The sequence below is a fragment of the Nymphaea colorata genome, chromosome 11, assembly GCF_008831285.2.
Source record: "Nymphaea colorata isolate Beijing-Zhang1983 chromosome 11, ASM883128v2, whole genome shotgun sequence".
Lineage (NCBI taxonomy): Eukaryota > Viridiplantae > Streptophyta > Magnoliopsida > Nymphaeales > Nymphaeaceae > Nymphaea > Nymphaea colorata.
In genome coordinates, this window is record NC_045148.1 from 5,520,531 (window position 1) to 5,541,793 (window position 21,263).

The window sequence follows — 21,263 nt, forward strand, 5'->3', positions numbered from 1 at the left end:
CTGCGATGAAGCATATGTCACAACTGAAAGAAAACAGATGAGCTTTGATTAATATAAAATAATTAAGATATTTTTACTAACTACTCAAAGAATGTCAAAAGGAAAATATAGATGTGAGGTTGCAACATATCAACAGGATTAATTCACATACTCGCTATATGTCTCATGCTCTTCTCCAAGATACCTACGTTGGTGGGTTGCCCTAACCAAAAAGCAAGCTCTTTCCCTTTGAGAATTGTTTGCCGACCAACTAATATTCCTCCTAATTATGAAAGATAATTGAATGGTAGAACTAGACAAAAATTCACCAAAAAGAAACAAGTCTGATGACAAAAACACTGCAAACTAAAAAGAAAATGAAGAAACCAAACGTGATTGACTTCTCTACTCAGAGATGATGAAAAGATAACTATATATCTTCCTTTACAAGAAGGGAAAAACATAGTTCATATGCACCACAAGCCACTCCTTATTGCAAACCATCATAGAGAACATTGAAGGTAAGAAATTTATTACAGTGGTACATATATAACGAAAACTAAAGCCACATAGTAGGATGCCTCCGTCATTATTTACGATGCCGTCTCAAGAAAACGGCAAAGGAGGAGGTACCAAAGGTACTTGACAATTCAGTTGGAGAGCTAGTGAGGCTAGCGCAAGAACAAAGCACTAGCTGCTTCTTCTTCGGAGGTGACGCCAAAGAGCACCCCCGGTTTCTTCTCAGCCCAGCCTGCGGGCAGCCCCTCCGTCATCATGAACATGTGCAATGCGAAGAGGCTGTCACATGCTGCTCCATGGGGTTCCCTCCCATCCCTCTCCAAGAGTACCGACCTCGCCAGCCCTTCCAGTGTCCCGTCGTTCCCTTCGCCCTTTAGCCCCAGCAACGCAGCCATGTCGTACAAAGCGGGAAAGTAGGAAGCCACCATCCTCAAGAATGCCTCCCGCTCGGTGGGCAGGCCGGTCTGAACTTTCTGGCTCAGCAGCGCAACGAAGTCGAGCCCGCCTTTGAACACCACCCAGCAGATGTCAATCTTGTGCGACGTAAGCGAGGTGCACAGCCCCGACAGGTCGGTGGCAAATAATCGCGGATGGATCCCTTCACTCCTCAGCTTCCTGCCGCTGATGCCACCGGTGCAGTACTTCTGCAAGAACTGCTCCTCCTCCTCCGATAGATCCCGGCCGTTGCCGCCGTTATCCACCGGCATGAGGTTGAACTCCCACACACAAGGCTGCCAGGTTTCTGGGCAAGTAGGCATCTCCTTTCGCTTGCTAGAGAAGGCAAGGCCGACCTGCACCATGTTGTTCTTGTTGTTGTCAGCCATTTGGCGGAGAGTGGCATAGTTAGCATCGATGTCGCCCCAGTCCGTGGAGGCAGGGACTCTGTCGGGGCAGAGAAGAACGCGGGTACTGAAGGAGACGATTGGGAACAAGCAGAGGAAGCCCCTGATGGCCTTCATCTCCTCCTCGTAGTTGTGCTTCCAAACTTGTCTGATGAGGACGTTGGATCCCATGGATGACATGTGTGGCCAGAAAAGAGCAAGAAACCAAGAAACGAGAGAAGCTGAGGCCTGAGAGTATGAATGAGCTCAACCGAGTGTTGGTTCTTATAATTTTCCGGCAGCTTCTATCATCCCTTCAAAGTCAAAATGACTTATTTTTTAAAGAATATTTCTATAGCACTATTTATGAAAAATTAAGTATGTATCAGGTTGGTTCTAAAAATGGCAACACTCTCTATCTTTCCATATTAAATGTACCAATACCATCAAACTTAAAGATGAAGGCGTAAGCATAAAAGACGAGTCAAATTACTGATTCCCCAAGTGATCATGACATGAAAATTGAGAAATCCAACCATGTTGCCATGAACTCTATGTTGCATCTAACAACATGGAACTTTATATCTGATTCAATTAATTGATTTATGAACAAAGGAAAATAAAAGTAAAAGAAATTATAGAACTACATGTTTCATAATACTAATAACAATGTTTAGAAAATGGATAATGAAGTTAATTTTCTTTGGAGGAAATAACTATGAACAGCATGCTTGCTGTATGATGTGGGCTTGGAATCAATAAAATCTACACTTAAATAGCTATGACTTCATCTTCAACCAAGTCAAAATAAGACCTGTTTCGATTTATTTGGACTTTGCGTCAAGTTCAAACTTACAAGCTTATGGTCCAATCTATCCATATAAGGGTTCATATAATAATTTAGGAAAACATCCTGATTTTTATCTAATTTGGTTCAATCCAAAATCGATATTCGATCCAAAATCTACATGTAATGCAAAAACGATTATAAATCAAAAATATGTGTTCAACCCAAAATATTTTTATACCCAAATATTCTAGATCCATACCTAAACCGAAACTTTTTTAAACACACACACATAAAAAAACAGAACCAAATCTGAACCTAAATCAAGTCGATATCCAAACTACAGGAAATCCAATCCAATACCTTGACCTGCTCTCTCAAGCCCTAGATCATTGGGGCATCATTAACAGAGGTGGCCCTGACTTGATCGTCCACGTATCTGGAACCATTAGGGGTTGCTCCTAGTAGCATAGTTATAGCAGGATTCTCCAATTAGTCATCAGTATATATGGGGATCCAATTGATCTCGATATCTTGCACGTTGATGAGTTCTGTATATGAATACAACCGGGCCTAATGGGGAAACATAGTTGGTAGTACCGAAGCACATATTAGCATATTATGTCACAATTTAACAAAACAGGAAAATGATTTTAATTAATAAAAAAATAATTGACATTTGTTGGTAACTATTAAAAGGATCTAAACCGTCTCCAGATTAATCTTTTAATTTGGTTGAAAGACAAAGAGATAGGGCGGTCATCCATCAAATTTTACTATATATAAATTTGAGATGAGTTTCATTGTCCAAACAGGAAAGCGGAACGATAAAGTAAATTGTAAGCTGACGGATAACCAATGAGTCCAAAGGAGCCCGACAACAAAAAAGAGGTTTTTTTCTTTGAGAAATAGTCCAACCAATGCACCTTTGAATTGGGAAAAGCAACTGAATGGCAAAAGTACTTGAGAAAAAAAGGAAAATAAAACAGCAGGAAGGACCCACATTCACTTCTCTGGTCCAAGACGATAAATAGCTAAATGTAGACATATCGACCTGAAATGAAGCATATCATGTGACAACTAAAACAAAATAAAATGAAAATAATAAAAATAATTAACATTTCTTCGTAACTACCCAAGGGACTTCACAACCTATTAAGCTGGATCCAAGCCAGAGGCATCGTACGACAATATAAAAAACCAAATTTATTTTGTCCTGATCAGTGCTTCAAGTCCCATTTCAGCCCAATTCGGAACCAAAAGAAGTTCAAATTTCATCCTGGATACCCAATATTTCAATTTGAACCTTCGCTCAAGTTCAATCTAATTTATCCATAGTCTTACCCATCCATATCTGAGTCCGGCAGACAATTTACAAATAATCATTCTTGTCTAATTTGGTTAAACTCAAAATTGATACCCACTCCAACATTTATTTTTGACCCCAAATTCATATATATCAAACTAAACTCTATTATCAACTTAAAATCTGTACCAAAATCTAAATTCATGCATAAACATAAACTTACTTTCTATCCAAAATCCATGTCCAAACTCAAATCCAAGCTGAAAGCCAATATCATATCTAAAACAAAATCCATATCCAAAACCCATAATGATCTCTACCAAACACCTTGACCCACTTACTCAAAGTTCCAAGCTATTTTCCAAGGGCGTGGCCTCAGATGACCCAGCAGACTGAAGCCCCCATCTATTTGAGACCGTTTGGGATAAAACCCAACAACATAGATGTAGTAGATTCACCACTGAGTGAGTCAAGATGGTGACCTAGTTGATATCAATATTGTCTTTCATATTGATGAGATCTTTCATGACCACCGCCAGCCAAACTAACGGAGAAAGTTGCGAACCATATCACCCAAAACTACCTACAGCTTGAAACTTGATTTACCAGAGTCTGTTTGGCGCATGTTGATCCTAAACAGCAAATGCAAAAGAAGAGAAAGCAAGTGCAATTGAGGAGGAATAAATTGATCTTTAACTAATTCTAGAGTAAGGAAAACACAAGAAGGAAACAAAGATAAACAAGAGAACAAGACAAAAGTCTAGCTAATATTCTATCTCCTCTTACACATGTACCTAGCCACCATAAGGAATTTGGGTATTAGTATCATTCATTTTTTATAACACTGTTAGTATCAATTAAAAAGTTACATCACAAAATGGCTTGAGCAAGAAAAATATTAGCTAGTGCTATTTTTGTAATGGTAAAGGAATTTAGTTTGCTTGCACGTTGGACTCAAGCCAAGTATGGTTTGAGATTGTTTCTTTTCCATTTACTGTGTTTTTGGCCATGCATGTCATATACTTGTCAAATCACCATAAGTTGAATTAAGTTTTTTTTTTTTATACTTTTTATTCGCTAAAGTTGTGGATGCAAGACATAAACAAGTGGCATGAGTGTCATTTAAAGTCAAAGCTTGTAATATTGGTGAAACTGTTGGTAATGCACACGACATAGGTAACATTGATGATAACAAATTAAAGCTAAATATAAATCACAAATCCATAAAAAAAAAAAGAAGAACGTGCTTTGCACAGAAATGAAGTGAACTGATATACTCCGATAGTATCTATTCATTTTATACCATAAATTATTATGCAATACGACAACATTGCAAGAAGTTTGGTTCTAGAAGCATTCATTTTTTATAATACTGTTAGTCTTATAAATTCTTCCTAATATCATATTCACCCCAGTTTTTTGAACATTTCAGACAGCTTTGCACCACCAATTGAATGAAAAAATATAAAAAAAAGTCTTTGTACTATTACTCCAAGTCAATAGAATTTGATTCCAGATTTTGGTTCACTTAGCATCAACCTTACCAAGTTGCATCTAGTAATAAATCCAACATTCTAAACTTGTTTTGTGCGTCTCTCATATAAGCATTTATTCTTAAATGTAAAAAAATGTTTTTAAAACAATTGATCATTATCGAAGGTAGCTAGTCAAATTTTTCCCATAAAATCTCTACTTCTCTCTGTCTTTTAAATATTTCTCTCACCCTCTTTATTAATTTCTCCTTCAAATCTCTCTCTCCCTTTTATTGATATAAATGTATCTCTCTCTTTTATTAGTCTCTCTTTCCCTACTTTATCTCTTTATTTTAAACATCTTTGCTCGTTTACCTCTCTCTAGAAGTCTAGTTTTGAAATTTTTGTTTAAGTCAGCCTACAAGTCTATTGATTCCATTAATGCCAAAACCAAAGTAGTGTATTCAACATTTTGGATCTATGCTTGTGGTTTCTATTTTCAGATATTTTTCTGTGAAAAGTCACAATAATAAACATATCTCTTAAATGAATGTCGTGGTAGGAATGCTCTTAGATTAATGTTGCAATGATAATAAATGATATATTTTCAAACACATATAGAAAATTCATTTTATCATGCATACACAATTACTTACATAGTACACCAAATGTTCATATGCATATCTCTAAGATGTTTGAGTATGACATGATCATGCCCTCACAAAGTATTAATTGAATTTACGGCAAAATCTTGAAACTTCTTTATGATTCAAGAGAAACACTTCTACAAATCATGATATTTTCTCATTTAAACACCAAATCTTTTCTCTTTCCAGAATCCTACTTTAATTTTCAAAACAGTTGCAATATTACAAAGTCCCTCCCTTTTTGGCCCGATGATGAATCAAACTATGGTTATAGTCCCCCTAATTAATGATCTTATTTCCAAATCAAAGATTGAAAATCTTGCTTTTACAAAACATGACAAGTTGAAATTATAATCTGCAGAACAAGAAACATGCAAATATATTTCCGAATCATATTTTCTCAAAGCAAAAAAAGTTGAAAACTTTGATTTTTAAAACTATTTTCAAACACAAAGTCTCTTTGACACTTGAGTTCTAGTGACAGTATTGTGTTTCTAAACCATCCAAGATTTCTACTTTTGAAGTATTTTTTCTTTAAACAATTGTGTTTCTAAACCATCCAAGATTTCTACTTTTGAAGTTCATATTTCTAAAATTGCTATCATTCAGGGTTCTTTAAAAAACCTCGAAGACTATAATTCTACCCTCAAGGAACTATTGTTTATACCAAACCCCATTTAATCTCTTTAAAATCCCCCTTAACCTTATGCAAATTTTCCTTAACTTGAGCATACATGCATATTATTATCTTAACGTAACACTTACAGATGTTGAAATGTGCAAAGCAAAGAGACTAGTCCTTGGTTTGGTTGCACCAATAAAGGAGTTATGAATGGTAGGGTCTCGCACCAGTGGGCGAGTCAATTTCTCTTTCTTTTCAAAATAAAACACTCTTTTTCTAAAACATTTCAAAAACCAAAATTCATTTTGAGATGCAAACAATATGTTACCGATGGGTCAAGTGATTGACACCTCCATGACCTAAAGACTAAGGGAACGCTGTAGTTGTCCTTGTATACATCATCTATTGCAAGGATGTTTTACTGATGCAAAACATCACCCCAATAAAAAAAAAAAACAAAAAGAAAAGAAACAAAACTCATTTTCAGCAACCCAATGTTGCACATCAGTAAAGCGACAAGAATAACATTGAAAAGGCTACATTGCTGATATTTTCACTACTATTAATCTATAGCACTAATATATTCATTGGCATCCTTCTGAACCACTGATATTCTCTGTGTTATCCCCAATGAGAAATCGAACTTCACATTCAAATCACAACTCTATTGAAATTCAAAGTATTGCCGGAAAACCTAAAAGGCAAAAGAAAATACAAGTGAATTTAAACCAAGGAAATGGGAAGAACAACAAACCTGGTTATGTGCACACCCCTGTGCATGATTTTTTCATAAATAAGGACATGCAATGACAAAAATGCCCCCATTAAAAATACAAAAAGAAAACTTTTGAGAGAGGTAAATAGGAATTGTGAAAAAAAGAAGAAGTATAGAGGTCCCACTATGCTTTATAAAAAATTTTCAAAATATTCCATCTTCCTTTTGGGGCATACATGTTGCGTGCATAGTGATCTGTATGGAACTCAATCTCGAAATACAACCTGCCAACCATCATGTTGTGAAAAAACATAACAAAAATAAGGAAAAAAATCAATGAAGAATAACCTGCCAAATATTCTTAAGAAGTTTATCACACTATATGAAGTAACTCTTCCATTTGAAGCATAGACTAGTATGTGTTATTTGTGCAATGGAGGAAGAATTTTGTTTAGGTATTGGACTTAACCTTTACTGAATATGCATTTTAATACTAGCATCTTGATTATATAACACTTATGTTACCAAGTATGGTCAGATTTTTGTTTTTAGTTCATATTACGCCTGTCCTCCCAGCTCTCGTGTTTCAGAGCTAGTTTCCTGGCCAATATGGTATAGGAGAGTAGTTCCTTGAGTGAGGTGACAGCCATGGCTGTCGACATACTGATGTCTTTACGGCAAGCCCATCCAGTTGCAGTACACCCTTTGTGCTAGATGGCTACAGTTCATTTCATCTCCATTTGTCCATTTACCATTGTGTTTTTGCCTATCTATATCATCTACTTTTTGTGCACCATTAATTGAATTATGTTTTTTTATGCTTCCATGTTAAAGTTATGGAAGCGTGACTAAAAAAACAAGTGGCATGAATGGTTTTTGAATGTTAACCTTGTAATAGCGGTGAAAGTACTGTTGCTGCATATCATGTGAATGTCATTTCATTGTATACCTTAAATTGCTATGGAATTTAAAAGTAATGACACTACAAGAATTTTTCGGCATGCGTAAGTGACATACCCTTTTTTGTATCCTTTTTGCTATTAATTGAAAAAATGCACAAAAAAATTGGTGCGAGCTGGAAAAAAAACTGACTTGTGCTATTTGCGTTGTGGTAAATGTATCTAGTTTTTCGTATTGGGCTCGACCTCTACTTAGTATGCCTTCAAATACTAAGAGCATGATATAATACTTTAGTCAACAAGTAAGGTTTGAGTTTGACTTTCTCTATTTACCTTGTTTTTTCCCACATATATATGTCATATAATTTTCAAATTGCCATGATTTGAGTTGTCTTTTTACTATTTATATGATAAAGTTACGGATGCAAGGCCAAAATAAAAGTGGCATGAATATTATTAAACGCAATCCTTGCTATATTTGTGAAAGTATTGATAATGCATGTGATGTAGATGTCATTGATGATAATAAAATAAAATTAAGTGTTAAACCTTGATCCATAAAAAGAAAAGGAGAACGTGTTTTGCATAAAAATGAAGTGGAAGGGTATACACCAATAGTATCTATATGTTTTATACCTTAAATTGCTGTGTAATTTACGTATTCAAACATTACAAGAAATTTGGGTATGAGCAACATTGATTCTTTTAATACTGTTACTGTCATTTATCATTCCCAGGTCATATTCACCTGAGTTTTCATAGTATTTCTAATAGTTTTTCAAACATCACTTGAAATAAACAAATGCAAAATAAATCTTGATACTTGGATTTTGGTTTACCTAGATCAACCTTACTATGTCACAAGTGTTACTAATAAACCTATCATTCTAAAATCACATTGTGTCTTGTATAGGCATTTACATCTGAATCACACCATAATAGCTCAAATGCACCATAAAATGTTAAAAGTCTTTAAGGATTGGTAACCAAATAACAAATCATTGCTAACCTTTAAGGATCAGCAAACAGGTGTTCAATTTTGTATAGAAATTCGAAAATGCTATCTCCGGATGGAAACTATTAAAGTGTAGAGATAATTTATAACATTAAGCATTTAAATCAAAATTAATTATTTCAATTTTTTCTCTTTTTTTAACAGTTTTGATAACGAAGGATAATTTTGTAAGCTATCCTTCCACTTTCATGCTTTTCAGTTTGAGGCAGCTCTTTGAAGATTTCTTTGAAAACCTACATGCCTGTCTGTTGTGCCCCATGAAAGTTGAGCAGTAATTGGTTCATTTCCTAAATGTTAAAGTGGTTCTTTTAAATTATTCTTAAAAGAAATAACTATAGCAATCATTTTTATTGATTCATAGATGGTCCTCATCAAACTATAATGAAGAGTAATGAAGACTTCAAATGAATAAATGTAGCTTCCTTTTCATGTTTGTGGAAAGACATTTCATTTTGAAAAGAAAATCTCAAGAAAAAGGCTTTTGATACTGTAAGGAAATTAGCCCAAAGGATTATGAGGCCAATGATTCATCAAATAGACCATGCAAAATTTATCTTAAGGGGAAGAACTCAAGGATGCAGTGTTCAACACAATTGGGCACAACAAACCCTCAGATGCTCCAATTACCTCTGGTTCCAAGTATCTAGCCAGCTAGTCTAAGAAGACACTATGAAATCAGATCCAGTTCATAAAACTTGGTTGATTTGCTCGTTTAGAAAATTGAACATGCTAAAATGCACAGTAAATATAGCACATTGTCATCTTGTCCATACCTTTAGTTAGAACGGTTAACTAATTTACAATCGGTTCTAACAAATACATCAAACAACACAGAAATACACTTGTAAATAGCTAACATCAATTCTCCATTTTCTAAACATTGATATTAATATTACTAAACATTGATATTAATATTACGAAAAATGTAGTTTTATAATTTTTTTTTTTACTTTTATTTTCCTTTGTTCATAAATCAATTAATTGAATCAGATATAAAGTTCAATGTTGTTAGATGCAACACAGAAGTCATGGCAACATGGTTGGATTTCTCAATTTTCATGTCATGATCACTTGGGGAATCAGTAAATTGACTGGTGTTTTATGGATAGCCCCGATTCACAGTAATTGGCATCAATCTGGCTTACGCCTTCATCTTTAAGTTTGATGGTTTTGGTACATTTAATATGGATAGATGGAGAGTCTTGTCATTTTTAGAACCAACCTGATACATACTTAATTTTTCATAAATAGTGCTATAGAAATATTCTTTAAAAATAAGTCATTCTCACTTTGAAGGGATGATAGAAGCTGCCGGAAAATTACAAGAACCAACACTCGGTTGAGCTTCTCGTTTCTTGGGTCTCTTGCTCTTTTCTGGCCACACATGTCATCCATGGGATCCAACGTCCTCATCCGACAAGTTTGGAAGCACAACTACGAGGAGGAGATGAAGGCCATCAGGAGCTTCCTCCGCTGGTTCCCAATCGTCTCCTTCACTACCCGCCTTCTTCTCTGCCGCGACAGAGTCCCTGCCTCCACCGACTGGGGCGACATCGATGCTAACTATGCCACTCTCCGCCAAATGGCTGACAATTACAAGAACAATATGGTGCAGGTCGGCCTTGCCTTCTCCAGCAAGCGAAAGGAGATGCCTAGATGCCCAGAAACCTGGCAGCCTTGTGTGTGGGAGTTCAACCTCATGCCGGTGGATAACGGCGGCAACGGCCGGGATCTATCGAAGGAGGAGGAGCAGTTCTTGCAGGAGTACTGCACCGATGGCATCAGCGGCAAGAAGCTGAGGAGTGAAGGGATCCATCCGCGATTATTCGCCGCCGACCTGTCGGGTCTGTGCACTTTGCTTACGTCGCACAAAATTGACATCTGCTGGGTGGTGTTCAAAGGCGGGCTCGACTTCGTTGCCCTGCTGAGCCAGAAAGTTCAGAGCCTGCCCGCCGAGCGGGAGGCATTCTTGAGGATGGTGGCTTCCTACTTTCCCACCTTGTACGACTTGGCTGCGTTGCTGGGTCTAAAGGGCAAAGGCAGCGACGGGACAGTGGAAGGGCTGGCGAGGTCAGTACTCATGAAGAGGGATGGGAGGCATCCCCATGGAGCAGCATCTGACAGCCTCTTGGCATTGCGCTTGTTCATGAAGACGAAGGCCCCGCGCGTAGGCTGGGCTGAGAAGAAACCGAGGGTGCTCTTTGGCATCACCTCCGAACAAGAAGCAGCTAACGCTTTGCTTATGCCCTAGACTCACTAGCTCTCCAACTGCAGTGTCAAGTACCTTTGGTGCCTCCTTCTTTGCCGTTTTCATTAGACGGCATCGTAAATAATGGCGGAGGCATCCTACTATTTGGCTTTAGTTCTCGTAATATATGTACCACTGTAATAAATTTCTTACCTTCTATGTTTTCTCTGATCGTTTGCAATAAGGAGTGGCTTGTGGTTCGTATGAACTATGTTTTCCCCTTCTTGTAAAGAAGACCTACAGTTTTCTTTTTATCATCTTTGAGTCGAGACGTCGATCACGTTTGGCTTCATCATTTTGTTTATAGTTTCAAGTGTTTTTGTCATCAGACTTATTTCCTTTCGTGTAAATTTTTTTCTAGTTCTACCATTCAATTATCTTTCATAATTAGGAGGATATTAGTTGTCGACAAACAATTCACAAGGAAAAGAGCTTGCTTTTTGGTTAGGGCAATCCATCAATGTGTGGTATCTTGGAGAAGAGCATGAGACATATAGCGAGCATGTGAATTAATCCTGTTGATATGTTGCTAACTCACATCTGTATTTTCATTTTGACATTCTTTTATGCAATTTTAAAATCGGCCTCGTATTCTCTTTCATATAAAAACTATAAATAATTTTTACTTGTTCTTTGCTAATTATATCTACAAATTTGTCTCAATATATAGTAAAATTCAATGGTCATCATCACTCTCTCAATCTCTCTCTCTCTTAATCAGGTAGGATAAAAGATTAATACAATGAAAGATTAGGTTGTACAGTCCTTTGAGTAGTTAGTGAAATTATCTTAATTATTTTATATTAATCAAAGCTCATCTTTTTTCTTTCAGTTGTGACATTTGGTTCATCGCAGGTTAAGAATCAAGTTTGATTTTTCTCAATCATATATACGATACTTTTCAGTGACAAGTTTGTTTTTTCTTCTTTTTTTTTTCTCATTGGTCGATGCTATTTGCTTCTGCGATGGAACGTTTACTAGCCAGTTGTCAAATACCGTGCTAGGTATTTGGGCAGATCCAAATCTCATGAGATGGCCAAACTAAATTTGCGCTGTCCAACTCCTAACTGATGTTGTTTCTCCCTCGATATGAACCATGAAATTAATTAATGCGGAATTTTTGCTCAATGTGGTTATTGCATACGAAAAATAAACATAAAGCAAACTGATGCGGATTTCTATGAAAATAAATGCTTGAACTTCCATTGTGGACCAATTATTCTATTAGTTCACATGTGTGGATGATACTATGAACAGTATGCTTGCTATATGATACAGGCTTGGAATTAATAAAATCTACACTTAAATAGCTATGACTTCATCTTCAACCAAGTCAACATAAGACCTGTTTCGATTTATTTGGACTTCGCGTCAAGTTCAAACTTTACAAGCTTATTACACACAAAGCTTAATCCATGCTCCAATCTATCCATATCAGGGTTCATATAATAATTTAGGAAAACATCCTGATTTTTATCTAACTTGGGTCAATCCAAAAATCGATATTCAATCCAAAACCTACATGTAATGCAAAAACGATTATAAATCAAAAATATGTTGTCAACCCAAAATATATTTATACCCAAATATTCTAGATCCATACCTAAACCGAAACTTTTTTAAACACATACACATAAAAAACCGGAACTAAAACTGAACCTAAATCAATTTGATATCCAAACTACGGGAAATCCAATCCAATACCTTGACTTGCTCTCGCAAACCCCTAGTTCAATGGGACATCATTAATAGGGGTGACCCTGACTTGATCGTCCACGTATATGGGACCATTAGGGGTTTCTCCTTGTAGCATAGTCATAGCAAGATTCTCCAATTAGTCATGAGTCTATATGGGGATCCAGTTGATCTCAATATCTTGCATGTTCATGAGTTCTGTATATGAATACAACCGCGCCTAATGGAGAAATATAGTTGGTAGTACCGAAGCACATATTAGTGATATTATGTCACAATTTAACAAAAAAGGAAAATGATCGTTAATTAATAAAAAATAATTAACATTTCTTGGTAACCATTAAAAGGATCTACACCTTCTCCAGATTAATCTTTTAATTTGGTTGAGAGAAAAAGAGATACTATACATATAAAATTGAGATAAGTTTCACTGTCCAAACAGGAAAGCGGAACGATGAAGTAAATTGTAAGCCAAAGGAAAACCAACGAGTCCAAAGAAGCCCGACAACAAAAAAACAGGTACTTTTTCTTTGAGAAATAGTCTAACTAATGCACCTTTGAATTGGGAAAAGATACTGAATGGCAAAAGTACTTACGAAAAAAAGGAAATAAAAGAGCAGGAAGGACCCACATTCACTTCTCTGGTCCAAGACGTTAAAAAGCTAAATGTAGACACATTAACCTACAATGAAGCAAATCATGTGACAACTAAAACAAAATAAAATGAAAAAATAAAAAATAATTAACATTTCTTCGTAACTATCCAAAGGATTTTACAACCTATTAAGCCTGGATCCAGGCCAGAGGCATCATACGACTATATAGAAAACCAATTTTACTTTGTCCTGATCCGTGCTTCAAGACTCATTTCAACGCAATTCGGAACCAAAATAAGTTTAATTTCACCCTGGATCATTTCAAAATAAAACCCAATCCATAGTCTTACCCATCCATATCTGAGTCCGGCAAACAATTTACAAATAATCATCCTTATCTAATTTGGTTAAATCCGAACATGCTACCCAATTCAACATTTATTTTTAACCCAAAATTCATATATACCACATCTAAACTCTATTATCAACTTAAAAAATTCTGTACCAAAATCTAAATCCGTGCATAAACATAAACTCACTTTCTATCAAAATCTAAATCCATGCATAAACATAAACTCACTTTCTATCCAAAATCCATATCCAAACTCAAATCCATGCCAAAAGCCAAGATCATATCTAAAACTAAATCCATATCCAAAACCCATAATGATTTCTACCAAACATCTTGACCGACTTACTCAAAGTTCCAAGATATTTTCTAAGGGCATGGCCTCACATGACCCTGCAGACTGAACCTCCCATCTATTTGGGACCGTTTGGGATCACACCCAACAACATAGGTGTAGCAGATTCACCACTGAGTAAGTCATGATGGTGACCTAGCTGATATCAATATTGTGGCGACTGCCAGGCAACGTAACGGAGAAAGTGGCGAACAACATATCACCCAAAACTACCTGCAGATTGAAACTTGATTTACCAGAGTCTGTTTGGCATATGGTGATCCTAAACTGCACCACTGAATGCAAAAGAAGAGAAAGCAAGTACAATTGCGGAGGAATAAATTGATCTTTAACTAATTCTAGAGTAAAGAAAACACAAGAAGGAAAGAACAAAAATAAACAAGAGAACGAGCCAAAAGTCTAGCTAATACTCTATCTCCTCTTACATATGTACCTAGCCAGCATAGGAAATTTGGTTATTAGTATCATTCATTTTTTTATAACTCTGTTAGTATCAATTAAAAAGTTGAATCACAAGATGGCGTGAGCAGGAAAAATATTAGCTAGTGCTATTTTTGTAATGGTAAAGAAATTTAGTTTGCATGCATGTTGGACTCAACCTATACTTAGTGTGACTTTTATTACTTATGCATGGTATAGTACTTTTGTTGCCAAGTATGGTTTGAGTTTGTTTCTTCTCCATTTACTGTGTTTTTGCCTATGTATGTCATATACTTCTGAAATCACCATAAGTTGAATTAAGTTTTTTTTTACTTTTATTCGTTAAAGTTATGGATGCAAGACAAAAACAAGTGGCATGAGTGTCATTTAAAGTCAAAACTTGTAATATTGGTGAATGTATTGCTAATGCACATCATGTACGTGCCATTGATGATAACAAATTAAAACTAAATATTAATTACAAATCCATAGAAAGTAAAGAAGAAAGTGCTTTGCATAGAAATGAAGAGAACTGATATACTCCGATAGTGTTTATTCATTTTATGCCATAAAATGCTATGCAATAAGACAATATTGCAAAGAAGTTTGGTTTTAGAAACATTCATTTTTTATAATACTGTTAGTCTAATAAATTCTTCCTAATATCATATTCACCCCAGTTTTTTGAACATTTCAGACAGCTTCACCACCAATTGAATGAAAAAATATGAAAAAAATCTTTGTACTATTACTCCAAGTCAATAGAATTTGATTCCAGATTTTGGTTCACTTAGCATCAGCATTACCAAGTTGCGTCTAGTAATAAATCCAATATTCTAAACTTATTTTGTGTGTCTCTCATACAGGAATTCATTCTTAAATGTGGGAAAAAAAATTAAAACAATTGATGATACTATCGAAGGTAGCTAGTCAATTTTTTCTCTTAAAATCTCTACTTCTCTCTATCTTTTAAATATTTCTCTCTCTCTCTCTCTCTCTTTATTTATTAATTTCTCTTTTATAACTCTCTATCTCTTTTATTAATCTCTCTTTCCCTACTTTATCTCTTTATTTTAAACATCTTTCCTCATTTACCTCTCTCTAGAAGTCTAATTTTGAAATTTTTGGTAAACTCAGCCTACAAGTCTATTGACTTCATTAATGCCAAAACCAAAGTAGTGTATCCAACATTGGATCTATGCTTGTGGCTTCAAACCTAAAGTTATTTTCAGATATTTTTCTTTGAAAAGTCGCAATAATAAAGTTTTTTAACTAAAAATGTCTTTTAAATGAATGCCATGGTAGGAATGCTCTTACGTTAATGCTGCAGTGAGAATGACTGATATATTTTCAAACGTATATAGAAAACTCATGTAATCATGCATACACAATTACTTATATAATACACAAATGTTCGTAAGAATATCTCTAAGATGCTTAAGTATGACATGATCATGCCCTCACAAAGTAGTAATCAAATTACGGCAAAATCTTGAAACTTCTTTAAGATTCAAGAGAAACACTTCCACAAAATAACGATATTTTCTCATTTAAACACCAATTCTTTTCTCTTTCCGGAATCCTACTTTAATTTTGAAAAAAGTTGCAATATTACAGAGTCCCACCCTTTTTGGCCCGATGGTTAAGCAAACTATGGTTATAGAAAATCTTGCTTTTACAAAACATGACAAATTGAAGTTATAATTTGTAGAACAAGAAACTTGCAAATATATTTCCCAATCATATTTTTTCAAAGCAAAATAAGTTGAAAACTTTGATTTTTAAAACTATTTTCAAACACAAAGCCTCTTTGGCAGTTGAGTTCTAGTGAAAGTATTGGAAAATCTCAGATGATTTAAAGCATTTTCTTTAAACAATTTTCTTTCTAAACCATCCAAGATTTCTATTTTTGAAGTTCATATTTCTAAAATTTCTATCGTTCAAGGTTCTTTAAAAAACTTCTAAGACAATAGTTTTATACTCAAGGTACTATTGTTTATACCAAACCCCATTTAATCTCTTTAAAATCTCTCTTAATCTTTTGCAAAATTTTCCTTAACTTGAGCATACATGCATATTATGGTCTTAAGGTAACACATAAAGATGTTGAAATGTGCAAAGCAAAGAGACTAGTCCTTGGTTTGGTTGCCCCAATAAAGGAGTTCGGAATGGTCGGGTTTCGCACTGATGGGTAAGTCCGTTTCTCTCTATTTCTCTCTCTTTTCAAAATAAAACTCTCTTTTTCTAAAGCACTCCAAAAAAACCAAAATCCATTTTGAGATGCAAACAATATGTTACCCACAGGTCAAGTGATTGCCATCACCATGTCCTAAAGACTAAGTGAAAGCTATAGTTGTCCTTCTATGCACCATCTATTGCAAGGATGTTTGCCCCATCAAACCTAAGAGTTTCACTTGCAACCTACAGGATTTCTGTCTATCAGAAATTATGTAAATAAACGTCACAGAAAGCAATGAGTGTTGCCCACTTTTACTGATGCAAAACATCATGCCAGTGAGAAAAAAAATTGGGAGAGGTAAAAAAGAATTTTGAAAAATGAAAAAATCTAGAAATCCTATACTTTATAAAAAATTTCAAAATATCCCATCTCCCTTTTGGTGCATACCTGTTGCATGCATAGTGAATCTATATGGAACTCAATCTCGAAGAACAACCTGCCAACCATCATGTTGTGAAAAAACATAACAAAAAATGAGGAGACAAATCAATGAACAAGTAAACAAATAATTTTGAGTATTCTTTCGATAGCAGTAACTATTTTTAAAACTTCCCAATTTAATCTATCAAATTAATTAGCACCATGTGGCCACCTCTTTTTAGTCCATGCGAAGCAAAATCAGGATATGCAATGTCGAGATAAGAGACTGATTTATGGTGGCGAAGCGGGTTTGCATGGAGAGTGGCAATCATGAGGGCAGTTGAAAGGATGAAAGAAATTTGAAAGGATGGAAGAAATGTAGGGATCATTGTCCAGGGCAGAGAGTATGAGCTTCTCGGCTTAATAGAGTTGAGAGACCTATGAAAAGAAAATGGAAAGGAGCAAATATTTAAGGCCAGAAAGTGAAGCATTCATTTTTATGAGCTGCACGCATAGTGAAAACAAACCTTTCCTTGTGCTATCAAGGTACATATCACTTAATTTCCAAGGGTCTGTAGTGAGTTTTATTTCATAACATCATTCAAGACCAAATAAGGAAGGGAATTTATTGGCATTTTCTGAAGTCCCAGCATGGATAGGACCTTTAGAATGTATCCGCCCACTTTGGCCAAACTTTCCTTTTTAATAAGCCATATAGGTGCCCATGAATTTAGAGAAATGTGATAAATACAAGGAATTTTGATATAGATTAAATTTCAGAGATAGAAAATTTAATCATGCTCCATCATATGGTATGATTAATTCATATATATTATATAAAATTGTCCAAAACTTTGGAATATTTATGATAGGCAAAATGGTAATTTTCCATGGGACATCCGAGTTTCCATTTGCCTTTTACCTAAGTTTCATATTTTACTTTTTCATAAAGTTATAAACTTAGTAAACCTATGTTTACCATCTGTATTGAGAATACATGTGAAATGTGGCACATCCCGCTTGCATGTGTGGCTCCAACCTGGATAAGTCCAGACCTAAGTCACATTCCAAGTCTAAGTTGTCAAAAAATTGTTTCAGTTGACCTAGTCTCTCTCCCCTAACCAAGACTAGACCTAGCATAAATACTCCTAAACCCCAACCAGGGATTAGAAGAACAGATTCAGGCATATTTAGCTATGATTAAGCCTATGGAAACCTAGTGTAGCCCTAAACCTTGTCCAGTCAAATTGAATCTGCTTGGTTAAATCTTGGTTCAGTCAATGCTAGAGTTTGCGTAGGCTCAGCTTGGCCTAATTCAAAATTAATTGAATGAACAATCAAATCAGGAAAATGGGAATTTAAAAATCCAAATTTCCATAAGATTCCATTCCAGGTTTAAAGAAATCGAATTCTACCTGAAAATCAGCTAGCCCACAGCAAGCTATATATGCCATGTTTCAACACAATATTGGAGGCTACTCTCAAGTCCCCGACGGCAACCGTGAGTTTTGGAAATAATTCAGTTAAAGCAACTATCCAAAAAGCCACTGTTCATGACTACAACAATCAAAAGCAATATATGTTTGTTATTATCATCTTGAAATATAAAGAACTTCACAAAGATGGAGATCATCTTTACTCCTTACTTTCCCTTCAGTATGGGAAAAGATAATGCTCTAACAGCTGGAAAAGGCTCACCATCATAGGTACTCAATGCGGAAGTGGTTGTCTACAATGTGACCATGCTGGCTGCTTGACAAGCATGTTGCAAACACGGTAGTCTACCCAGCTGGCTGCACATTATTGAGCCCTGTAGGGTGCATGGCCAACCTAGTCTACTCCTTTGCATGTGGAGTTTACTATCCCAAGGGAAAGCTCTAGTTCAAATAGGGTCTATGAAATGAGAGCAGCAGAGGAGACTTAGAGAACCAGGACATTTTTGTAGTTGTCAAGGGAAAGGGAATATGAGCGATTAGATACATGTACTAGATGAGCCACAATCATAAAATATCTGCTAACAGAAATTATTTTTTTGAATTACAAAAATAAATAATGTAATATCAATGATTGAGATTGCTAAAATTTAGATGCTTCTAGAATTGCATGCCAACACTCCCCCTCAAACTGGGGCATACAAATCTCGTATGCCCAGTCTGTCTTTTAGACAATAGAATTGTTGTTTATCTACTGCTTCCATGAACAAATCTGCAAGCTGTTTGCTGGAGACACATGTTCTGGTTGAAAAACTTTGGCTTTGATCAAATCACATACCAAATGACACTCTATTTCAATGCATTTGGTATGCTCATGGAAGATGGGATTCGATGAGATATGTATAGTGTATAGTGGCTTTATTGTCACATAGCAATCTGACTGTTAAAGAATATTGTACTTGAAGATCGGCTAGAAGAGCTTTTAACCATACTATTTCACAAGTTGTGTTGGCCATGGATCGGTACTCGTCCTCTGCTGAAGAACGTGCTACAATGTGTTGTTTCTTTGCCTCCCAAGATACCAGACTGTTGCCAAAGAAGATGCAATACCCCGTGACTGATCTTCCAGTGTCCTTGCATGCAGTCTAATCTGCATTGTAGTACCTCCAAACTTGAATATGGCGACATCAATATACCTGGTCTAGGATTTTACACTCAAATGAACTGTTTTAGGATTTTGCATGTATCCATTGAGTACATGAACACCAAATAGAATGTCTGGCCTTGTTATCATTAAACGTCCAACCAGTTCTCGATATTGTGATGGATGTTTAAGTAAGTCTTCTTCTTTTGATGGCAGCTTTGCTTTGGGATCCATTGGGATATCAGCTGGTTTAGCTGCCAACAAACCTATTTCTTCTAATATGTTGCATAAATACTTTCACTGAGATATGAAAATGTCTTTGCTTGACCTTGCCAGTTCTATCCCAAGAAAATGTTTTATTGTGCCCAAGTTCTTCACGTAGAATGGGTTGCTGACATATTGTTTAACTTTGTCAATACTTTGCCAGTCATTTCCTACAATAATGAGATCATCTACATACACTAAGTGGCAATGAATATAGTTCCAAATTTGAATGTAAAAAGGGAATAATCACACTTTGATTGGCTGAAACCATACTTCAAGAGTGCAGCTGCAAACTTAGAGAACCAGTTTATAGGAGGTTGCTTCAGCCCATACAGAGACTTGGTAACTTTGCAAACCTTGTTCTCCCCCTTGCTGTCATATCCAGGTGGCAATTGCATGTCAACATCCTCTTGCAAATTTACAAACAAGAAGGCATTATGCACATCCATTTGGTATAAATGCCAATTAAACTTGGCTGCTACTGCCAACAAGCACCTGACTGTCACAAGTTTGCTGACAGGTGCATATGTTTCATGGTAGTCTAGGCCATCAATTTGTGCATAGTCTTTAGCTACAACCCTGGATTTGTACCTTTCGATTTCTCCATTAGCTTTGAATTTCACTCGATAAACCCACTTGCAGACTGTAGGCTTGATGTTGGGAGGAGGAGATACTAGTACCGAGGACTGATTCGCTTCCAAGGCATCTAGCTCAGTTTTCATAGCTTGACACCAAATTGGATCTTGCACAGCTTGGTTTTAAGGGATAGGTTGATAGACCTGTAATAGGTTAAGTAATAGAGACTAATGATTAGAATTGAAATTTTTTAAAGTTATACAATTGGAAAGAGGGTACCTTGTTGCAGTTGATTTTTCAAGCACTGATGGTGTGGCTGCACTTTGTTGAACAGATATTCCACAATAAAAATCCCTTAGACCGATCAATTGTTTCCTTGGTCAAGTTGATCTTTTGAGATGAATTTCTTGCAGTTGATTGCACCAATTTGATCTTGGTTCTCAATAGCTGAAATGATATCTGAATTTGATAGAGTCAACATGGTTTCATTGGTAGTGGTATGAACAGGTTCGATCTCAAGCAAGTTTTCTTTGGGTAACAGGTTGGTTTCAGTCACTTGATCTTCAGCTGCTTTAGGTATAACCAACCGATTTGTGAGTTCATTTGTTGTATCTTCCGTTTTGGCCAAAGGAAATTCTATCTCTTTGAATTTCAGATCTCTGCTACTGAAAAATTTATGACTCTCTAAATCATAGAGTTTATAGGCCTTTGGTCCTAACAGACTTTTCCTTGAGCAGTTGTTTAAGAATTTTGTACTTCTCTGCAGTCAAAGCAGAGGCAATTTCCATATTGGTGTCAGTGT

General features: G+C 35.8%; 2 protein-coding genes across 2 annotated transcripts; one reads left to right on the top strand and one right to left on the bottom strand.

Moving 5' to 3' along the window:
• Positions 1-650: 650 nt before the first annotated feature.
• LOC116264805 (probable CCR4-associated factor 1 homolog 10) lies at positions 651-1,511 on the bottom strand. The gene has a single exon (XM_031645214.2). The coding sequence runs from the start codon at positions 1,509-1,511 to the stop codon at positions 651-653; it is 861 nt and encodes a 286-aa protein (XP_031501074.2).
• An 8,664-nt stretch (positions 1,512-10,175) lies between these two features.
• On the top strand, positions 10,176-11,033 carry LOC116264796 (probable CCR4-associated factor 1 homolog 7). Its single transcript, XM_031645199.2, has one exon. The coding sequence runs from the start codon at positions 10,176-10,178 to the stop codon at positions 11,031-11,033; it is 858 nt and encodes a 285-aa protein (XP_031501059.2).
• Positions 11,034-21,263: the final 10,230 nt, after the last annotated feature.

Bases quoted from the DNA above. Each gene is read 5' to 3' on its own strand.
- LOC116264805 (XM_031645214.2), bottom strand. From the start codon at position 1,511: ATGGGATCCAACGTCCTCATCAGACAAGTTTGGAAGCACAACTACGAG.
- LOC116264796 (XM_031645199.2), top strand. From the start codon at position 10,176: ATGGGATCCAACGTCCTCATCCGACAAGTTTGGAAGCACAACTACGAG.